The following is a 9,607-nucleotide window of genomic DNA, read 5'->3' on the forward strand; positions in this document are numbered from 1 at the left end:
TTTTTTTTCTTTTTAATTTAAAGCCTTTTAGAATCAATATAAACTGATATACTTCCAAAAATGTATAATTAAGGACCATGTTTTCATCTTTTAATAAGAAAAATATTCACCTTTCTTTGCGCTCATTGAGCTTTATGGCGTTGAGTCTTTCAATATCCAGCCAAAGATTCATTATCTTGTCCCCCAATGATCCACACAAAAACTTTTTAAACTCATCTAAGCCCGGTCTGCCGTTATGGCAACAGGCGTCATGGCAACAAATGCCTAGTAAACGGTCCCTGTCCCTGTCCGAGCCCCCGCTGTCCAGCGCCTTATCCGTCTTATCCGCCTTTTCTTCCTGTTCGCCTGCGTCCATGTCATCGTGACCTTTCTCGTCCTGCTTCCATTCCTCATGCTCCTTGTCAGGTGAACACTGGCAAACTTTACTTTCACAGGACGGGTCGCCCTGTTGTGTTAGTTCTTCATTCATCATGAGCAGCACATCCCGGAGCACCTGCTGAACCAGACTCTGCACCAGCTCCTCCAACGGGTCGTCGTGAGACCTCTCGTTGGAGGAGCTGGAGGACCTGGACTCTTGCTGGTCCCCGAGAGTGGACGGTTCCTCAGACAAGATGGTGGTGCTTGGCCCATTAGGGTGACCCCCGGGGTCAGTGGGTGGCCGAGGACAACGGGAAGCACATTTCGAACATATCTTTCGGCTTTTCCTCTTTTGGCTGTAGAACAGACACTTGAGGTGATCCACTTTCATAGATACTGAAAACACAGATTTTAAGTTAAATTACATAATGTCACGATACAGGGGCATCGATATATTGTGATACTGTAGTAACAAGTATATATTGTAGTATTGTCAAGTACTTGACTCTGGTGTTGCTGAATTTACAGATCACATGACTCTTGCTTTCTTCGGTTTTTAAACCCAAATATGTCCAACAGTCAGCTTTTAAAGCTTTTTGAGTCTAATGTATCCACTAGTCCTCAGTCATTGACGAGATCTTTGAGGGTTTCATTGTTTCTTTGGCTGACTGCTGCCATCTAGCGGCTGTAAGTTTATTTGCAACACAAAAATAATCAGAATATTTGCATGTTAATTGTAAATAAAAATCGAATTATTTTATTTTGTACACACTTTTTTTTAAATATAAACCATAGAAGAACTATGCCACATATAAAATAAAATTAATAAGTTAAATAAAATCGACGTTGAATGTTGATGCAATATCTTAAAATAGCAATATTTAAGGTAAGGTAAGGTAAGGTAAAACTTTATTGAAATTGTTATTTTCCAATAGCCAATACATACAGCATTTTTTTATAAAAATAAATCAAAAATAAATCAAAATAAAATAAGAACAAGAGAAATAAAGAGAAAGAACACAATCTAAGTCTAAAGACAAGGAACATAGATCAAAGAAAAATAACAAAGATAAAGGATACAAAGACTAACATAGAACAGAACATCCAGATACTTTCACTCCACTCCTCTCACTTTCACTTTACTTAAGTAATTAACTTTACTTACTTTATTTAAGTGTATTAATATTTTTAACAACCCTAGTAATGGAGCAAACTAATGTTTTATTCTCACCTCTGTCGGCTTCTGCCTTCAAATAGCTGCAAAAACAACACTGAGTGGAAGAAAAGCTGTCCCTGGAATTGCTTTTCCCCCGGAGGACGCCGCCATTTGGGATGCAACGAAACAGCGTCTTGGCCAGTCTGGTAAACAAGCCAGCGGAAAAATCATTAACAAAACAAGAGGTAATAAATCAACCAATTTGAGGTTCATATTTTCCCGACAAGGTTTGTACCGTGTCAGCGTGTTACCTGATCTCCGGCCCGGAGGCTTCACACACGAGGCAGAAAGACATTATGTTGATGGAAAGCGAGAGAAAGCAGGCCAAGCATGTCTAACACTAATGTAACCATCAATGCATGCAAGAGGAGCGTCAGGCAGTAAAAAAGAAAAAGAAAAGGTTTCAAACCTGAATTCATTGTAGCAGTTGCTTTGAAGAAAGAACGGTAATTTCTTCTTTATGATCCACTGGAGTCCTTTCTCTTTGTCGAGACACTGTCAAAAAGTTTTTGTGGTCACAAACAAACAGGGAAGGAACACGGCAGTAACACGAGGCTGATAGAAACACTCACGCGGACGACGTACTGGTTGTCGACCAGCAAGTGCGTGATGCAATCTCCTGATCGGATTTGATGTTTTCTCTGCTGCAGCGCTTCTCTGATTCGACCCGAGACCACCTCGGCGGCATCGCTGGGTACCTCGAACAATCCCGTCTCCTGGTTGTACTGCAGAGCAGGTGTGAAGCACTGAAGACGACAGAAGACGACGTCATCACACGCAGCTGGAGTCTGGTTCTGATCAAGGTTTCTGCCTGTTTAAATGTTTTTTCCTGTGTTTAAACAGTAAAATAACGTGAGGTAACTCTTTTATGATTAGACACTTAAAATAAAATGTAATTTTTGCCCCTCTATGTGGAAAAGGACTCTCAATGTATTGCACTTTATTTTATTGTATTGGCTAATTCAAAGTAAGGATACAGAACACCACGCTCATTGGGACAAAAAGCAGAGGCAATGCAATAACATATTCATAATGAATCCAGGGTGATCAGGTATCTGAAGATTTTGTTAGTTTTTCAGGATTGAATGGTATTTATTTTCATCACATAGCATTAAATAATGCATTATTATGGAATTTGGTTAAAGTTTTCAGCATTTGTAACATACATAGTACATTGAAACCAAAATAATATTTAAAAAAAACATTTGGTTAAGATATGTATACAAAAATGAAAAAGTCATTTTTATTAGAAAATTGTGACTTATCAGGAGACTATCTTTTTAAAAGACTTGAATAGAATGGTCAGTGTTAGGATATACTCAGACAAAAACACTGAGCAACAAGATTAAATGTAAAAATGAACATTGACTAAAAGGAGAACGTCAAATGACCATTAAGTAAATATTTCGTTCTTTAAAAAGGGAAAGGTTTGAGAAAGACGAGTTAATGTTAATAACTTGTATTTTCTTGGCTCTTTTTAAATCAAAACGATTTTGTGTTATTGTAAACAGAAGATTTATGTTAACTGATGTCAAATAACAAGACAAGATTTAAGTGAATAAATATATTCTCCCTTTTGGAGATGACATCGAATCGGTGTTCATACAATCAGCACCTTTAAGTCTGATATGGTGGTTGAAATCAGTAAATAATAATAAGTGAATACAGTATGTCAGAATGTCAGGTTATTTTTTTCGAGTAGCACAAACTTCACCATCCACACCTTAGAGTCTTGTTCTTACTACACTGATGCATTGACAGGAACCATTTCAGGCTCAGCAACAGTAAACTATGGATCTATTGAAACACACTGACTTTCATGGTGAGCCTTATCTTCGTGGTCACTCTTTAGATTCCTTAAATCATATCTGGCTCAATACATGTCTTTAATGATGTCGTATTATCATATTATTTATGTCGTATTCTACATGTAAACCAAAAAATAAAGTTGCAATTTACCGGCAGACTTAAGAAATCATTGAAGTAGAGCGTAAACACGTCATCACAGATCAGCAAGTCTTCCTGCGAAACGATGACAACAGTATCACTAAACATATCACTTTAAGTTTCCTTGAGTTTCTGGGTTAAAAGAAAATTTAAAAGCGGTTACCAGAGTGTTAGCAGAGATATGAGGCAGTTCTGAAAAGAAGGAAACATGGATTATAGATTTCAAACAACCTTTACAAAAGATTCAAAAGTCACCTGTCTGAATGTCCCTGATCATCATCACGGAAATATACTGGGAGTCTTGATGTTCATTCTCTATGAGAGACATTGGAAACGTTCATGAACAGGTGAAATAATAGTGAGAGAAAAGCCTTTGGAAGCCTAACCTGTGGACCGAAGCTCAAAGTGGCGCAGGAATGGAGCAGCACTCTGCCGCCTCTTGTAATTACAGAATGCTGGTTGCTATGGAAGTGGACTCACTTTCAAAACAGAAGGGGGAGGCGGTAAAACTTTAACTAGATACAAAGGCTAATGAAACAGCCAATATGTCTTTCACATACCTCTATTGCAAAGCTCTGCATTAACCGTGTGACTTTGAACATTATGATGAAATTCAAAATGGTTGAAAACTTTCATCTGTGACTGAGGCGATAAATACGGTCGTCCTCGTCATGATCAAAGGATCATCCGAGTATAAAGTACATCTATGGTCAAGTGACAAACATTTTTGAAACATTTAAGCAAAGGAAGCTGCATTATTTGGTAAGAAAGATCTTTTTGCAGTATTTATACACAGATCAAATATACAGAATGTTATGAGAGGGAGAGATTCATAATGAACTTGTGAAACTGAATTTAATGTTTGTTTAAATGTAAACAAAAATAAATCCAAGTCTGTTAAAAATACAATGTAATTGGATAATTGTTAAATAAAATAAAAGAGCAAGTAACAAGTGGTTTTGAAGAGTGTGAATACACATACTGTAGCTCAACAAGTGAACTTTATTACTTTTAGCCATACTTGATCACTAGATGGCGCCAAATATTAACGACTATATGTTGTATAGCAGTGGTGCTCACACTTCTTCGGTTTGCGAGCTACTTTTATAATGATCAAGTTCAAAAGATCTACCTTCATCAAATTTGCTCATCGTAAGTAATTACATACTTCACTCAGATGACTTGCAATGAATGAAATGAATGGACTGATAATCAGTCATGATGGAAGGATGTGTGGAATTAATCATCTTCATAGAAATACTGACTTACATAAATAACTAGAGTCAGTCAGTGAGGAGCATATTTCCTCATAAGAAGATACTTTTCCTCTGAGAGTAACTTCCAAAAATGTCCTGGTCTTAAGCCCAGTGTCAGCCTGTGTTAAATCTCATCCTCCACCGCAGACAAGTTCAGACTCATGTACTAAAAATTGCATTGATTTAACAACTAAAAATGGTCGTTAATTCGAACCCAAATGGTGCACAAAAAATATTCAGATGCAAGAATCTGTGCTTGACACGAATTCAAGCCCTTTTCCTTTGTTCATCAAAATCAACAAAGAATTCAGACGGGTTCATCCCTTTCCATGCCTCCATTTCAATATGTCCATCATGTTTAAATGAAGCACAAGACTTAAATTTCTCCATTTCTGTGATCATGAAAAAACAAAAAAAAAATGAAAACATGAATTCAAACTAACAGTTTATATTTGTTAATTTTAAACATGTCTGATATGAATCACACAAGTGGATTATTTAAAATTTAAATGCGTTCAGTGGAAGAGGCGGGAGCTCTGATTGGCTGCTGTGCATGTCAATCAAATTGTAAACCAATCGGCGCAATAACCATTTGATTGACATGCACAGCAGCGAATCAGAGCTCTCTTTACTATTTTCTTATATCATATTTTATTAAATCACGCGATCTACTCGCAACAGCTTCGCGATCGACCGGTAGATCGCGATCGACGCATTGCCCACACCTGTTGTATAGTGTGCGCAGAAGCCAAAGTACTCAAGTAATTTATATTTGTAGAGGGTCACAAAGCGTTTAAACAATCAAAACAATACTCAAAAAAATGTATACTATAAAAGATTAGGACATATAAGACAAACACAGGAGTCTCAGACAGCACGAATAAAAATTAAACCAAACATTCGTTTTTGAAAAGTTAAAATTTATTTAAAAGAAAAAAATAGTTAAGACAGAACACTGCTAAAAATGCAACATGTCACGGATTGAAACGAGTTCCACGCTGTAAACAACAACCACAGAAGGATCGTCAAGTTCATATTTAGAAAACACACGGACGAGTCGTAGTGAAAATACAGTACAGAGAAAGAATAAAGTACAAATGTTGATCTCATGCAGTGGCTCACATCGTCACCAGCAAGATTAAACAAAAAAAAAAAAAAAGCAGAGGTGGAGAGATTTCTTTCTTCTCATAGCCTCTTGATGTTCCTCTTGCTCTGAGCACTTCCAGGCAAAATGTCCTTCTTGTGACGCTGTCCAGACTGACTGCCACACTCGCGGGACCCGTGGAAGCTGCACAGGCAGGCCGTGCAGAACTTGAAGCCACAGTTGGCGTTGCTGCAGACCCCCTCCCTCTTGATGGAGTGACACCTGGCAGGGTGCCGACAGCGAGGGCAAGGCTTGAGACACTCGTCGTGAAAGAGCGTTTTAGCGACCTGTTGGAACAGTTAAAAGTATCAGCAAAGAGAAGGGATCAGCTGTGAAATCATGAAAACATACCTCGAGGAATTTGTCCCGCTTGCTGCTAGCCGAGTGTAAAGTGCTGTTGTTCAAAGGGGTTAAAGTGCAATTCCCCGATTGTGGGGTGCAGAAGCTGGAGGTCCTCGACTGGGCCTGGACTGTCTTGAGGGCGGATCTTTTCAGAAGAGTCAGTCGGGTTTCAGCGTCCGTGACGTGGGCAGAACCACTTTGCTGTGGAGTAAACGGAGCATCAATTTTAAATGCTGGACATGAGACAGGATGCACAAGACCGACGAGGCGCTCGCTACCTCTAGAGCCTCCTCCAGTTCACTGAGGTGGATCCGTCTCCTGAAGCTCGCACGCTTGTCCTGCTTGATCATCTCATTCCAGCTTTTACACACCTGACTGCACCTGTGAAATACAACATGTGTCCTTTACCTCCACAAAGATTTATAGAACATCATTTAGTCAAAGTTTTATCTAATTTAGTCTGGCATGGAAAGATTTTCAAATGGCAGGAGATTTTATATTAACAAGTGGGTTTTAAGTTTACTCAAAACTGTAAACATTTGGATACATTTGTCCATTTCCTCACATACACTGAAATCTAAACTACAAACTTGGATTTTAAAGATTAAAACTTAAGAGAATTGTCGAATTTGGAGATAAAATGACACCGGAAGCCATTTATAAAGACTAAGAAGAAATGAGAAAACAGTCTTGTATCAAGATGTTATTTTTAGAAACTCTACAGAATTGTTTGAATGTTTTACTATACACAAGTAATTCGGGCTTTTTTTGTCTTACAATTAAACTAAAGACCTTTTACTGCACTTGTACGGGGAAAGTAGCTCATCACACAATAAAAAACACTTTTAATTATTCTTGCTATGACTAAGTTGAATGTGTGATGTGAAATTGGGAGAAAAGTTAATCAAAAATAATGTTGGGTCCAAAATATAATTTCTCCTGGTCATCAAGTCAATTACAGCTCATAGGAATTTGGTGAAGCCTTATGTACAAGTTTCCATGACTTACGACGTACCTGTGAATACTTTCTGTTGTCAGGTGGCGAAATATTTTAGACAGAACATGCCCAAGATTTCTGTTCTTTAGCTCCGAGAGGATGTCGACTTTTCCCAGACCCATTTTCCTTCCAATCAATCCAGCCAAGGGCATGTTGGTCTGGATAACAGGGGTCTCGGCCAGTGCGGCCGTGGACTTCAACTGCTCCCTCAGGCTCGGACTTTGACCCACAAACATCTGGGCTCTATGTTGACACATAACGTGGACCAGCTGCAGAGCAGGAGTGAGCGACAGGTTGTGAGGAGTCGCATCCGAACTTTCCGACTTGGACGTTCTCAGCGGAGTCGTGAAGGGTTTTCCCGTCACGACTTTATCGGCGTCTGTCGCGTGGTTGGGAGTGACGTCTGCGGCGAAGACATCGTCTTTCCAGTGGCTTTGGCTCTTGCCCTTTAGGTGCAACAGGTCATCTTCGGTCTGAGAGCCTCCTTCTTTGAGCGTAGAAAGTCTGTTTTGGCGTTGAAGACGCGAGCGTCGCTTTGATTCCGAAAGAGTTGGAGCGTTTCCCTTGGAGGCGGAGGACAGAAGCTCTTGGAAGGAGCCATCGTGGTCAATGGAGGAGTCCTGGGATTTGTCGAGAGCCGGGAAGCTGAACCCGCTGTCGCCGGACAGAGACCTGAGAGTCAGAGAGTCAATCGGTTATCCACTTCGTACGAGCTCAGATCACATATTTCAGAGAACATGGCGATACGTACCTCAAGTACTTGGGCGTATGTGTGGAAGACGGGGTGCTTAAGACACTCGAGAAGTCGTAAAGGTCATTTGTCAAACGGCTGATGGGGGAAATCTCCTTAGACGGTAGAAATTTGCTCAAATGTGGACTCGCAACACTTAGCCGATCATTGTCGGACGCGTTGCAACGAGCGTCCGACGAGGGAATTCGTCTTTCCGATCCGGAGTGAAGTCTGCCATCCTCTAGGGTGGAGGTCCTCACCTGAGAGAAGAGAAGACGGCGCTTCCTGCCAGAGAGCTGGAGGTCCTGGTCCAATTCTAAAGTGCTAAGAGGAAAAGCGGCGTCCACGGATTCAAGCGAGGCGCCGAGACCCGGACCAGACTTGACACCGTTGAGGTGTTCCGTCTGTTTGGTACACTTGCCAGTCTTCTCAGCACTGGCTTTACCGAGTAGAAGTCTGTGTCTAACCGAGGATTCTCTTCTGTGAACTCGAGGAGTCTCACACCAGCTAAAGGCTTGTTGCGTTCGCTGCAAAGATAAACATTCTCTATCTAAAAGTCTATTCAGGCGTTTAGCTCGCTCTTTTGGTGAAAAACAGAGCCTCTGGTTCTCTTTGGGCGTTTCATCAAAGCCGGTTAAAGATGAACCAGATTGACTGGAATCTACCAGACTCTGTGGACTTTGGAAGAAACCAGAGTAGCCACTGTCTGACCCTTCATGAGGGAGTTTATCTTTGCAGCCGCCGGAGAAGATGTGCGATTCCGGAGTGAACTGCATTTTCTTGTTGCTCCACAGTCGGTACTCAGAGGAAAAATTTGCCTGCAAACAAAGAGGAGTGAGGTTAGGGTTGACAATGATTCCTCAATGGTTATGTTTGATCCATTTCTAAAATTAAAACTAAAGCCACATCCTTTTGCTCTGGATCTGATGTTTGTCAATGAACAAAACACAATTTGGTTTCATAAATTAAAAAACCTGCGACTCACAAACATACCTTAAAATCTTCCATTTATAACCTAAATTAAAAATCTATTAACATCAAGAGCGATGCAACTAAGATCAGAACCAGTCGGTGATTACACTTCCTCGGGACCACTGTTGTACGAGTCCACCAAACTTAAAGAAGGAAAGTAAAATTTTAAATGTTTTAAGATGGGGAAACCTTAATACAATTAAAAGCACTCTCTGAAATAAGTGTTTGTCTTAATTTGAGTGAATAGAAGTCATTTTATTTAAGTAAGTTAAGGCCTTTGTTTCTTGGTGACCAAAATCCTCGATTTCTTAGAACTAAAATTTCCATTTCTCCCCAATAGTACATCATAGTAAGATGAAATAAAAAAACATTTTAATTGTCAGAAATAGCCTAATGATATAAGAATAGCCTTAAGTAATGGTTATTAAAGGATTCTGAGGGGGAGCATTTTATATTCCATATTTTACCATGTAAAATTAAATGCTTAAAATAAAAGTAACATTATGCCATAAAAATAAATTGGGTAGTATTTTATATTAAAAAAAAAGACTAAAACATGCGATATAAAAGAACTACGATAAATATCAAAATTAACGTTAATAAATGGAATAAATGGATTCAAAAAAAGATCGAAAAACATATCTTA

General features: G+C 39.4%; 2 protein-coding genes across 3 annotated transcripts in view; both read right to left on the reverse strand.

Moving 5' to 3' along the window:
* The window catches only part of rgs22 (regulator of G protein signaling 22), an 18,127-nt gene extending 14,056 nt beyond the window's left edge, over positions 1-4,071 (reverse strand). For both annotated transcript variants that reach the window (XM_087805875.1, XM_087805874.1), the window contains exons 1-8: positions 3,907-4,071; positions 3,776-3,835; positions 3,684-3,712; positions 3,533-3,595; positions 2,146-2,319; positions 1,983-2,068; positions 1,589-1,716; positions 111-753 (exon numbers count right to left, since the gene is read on the reverse strand). In XM_087805875.1, the coding sequence (XP_087662001.1) occupies positions 111-753; positions 1,589-1,716; positions 1,983-2,068; positions 2,146-2,319; positions 3,533-3,595; positions 3,684-3,712; positions 3,776-3,800 (1,148 nt within the window). In that variant the 5' untranslated portion in view covers positions 3,801-3,835; positions 3,907-4,071. The remainder of the gene's footprint in view (positions 1-110; positions 754-1,588; positions 1,717-1,982; positions 2,069-2,145; positions 2,320-3,532; positions 3,596-3,683; positions 3,713-3,775; positions 3,836-3,906) is intronic.
* Positions 4,072-5,955: 1,884 nt separating this feature from the next.
* fbxo43 (F-box protein 43) lies at positions 5,956-8,765 on the reverse strand. Its single transcript, XM_087805877.1, has 5 exons — positions 8,011-8,765; positions 7,278-7,931; positions 6,541-6,643; positions 6,272-6,463; positions 5,956-6,207 (listed from the first exon to the last, which is right to left on the reverse strand). Exons 1-5 carry the CDS (start codon positions 8,763-8,765, stop codon positions 5,962-5,964), a joined length of 1,950 nt encoding a protein of 649 aa, XP_087662003.1. The 3' UTR covers positions 5,956-5,961.
* Positions 8,766-9,607: the final 842 nt, after the last annotated feature.

Source organism: Callionymus lyra, chromosome 13 (genome assembly GCF_982586985.1).
Source record: "Callionymus lyra chromosome 13, fCalLyr1.hap1.1, whole genome shotgun sequence".
NCBI classification, from domain to species: Eukaryota; Metazoa; Chordata; class Actinopteri; order Syngnathiformes; family Callionymidae; genus Callionymus; species Callionymus lyra.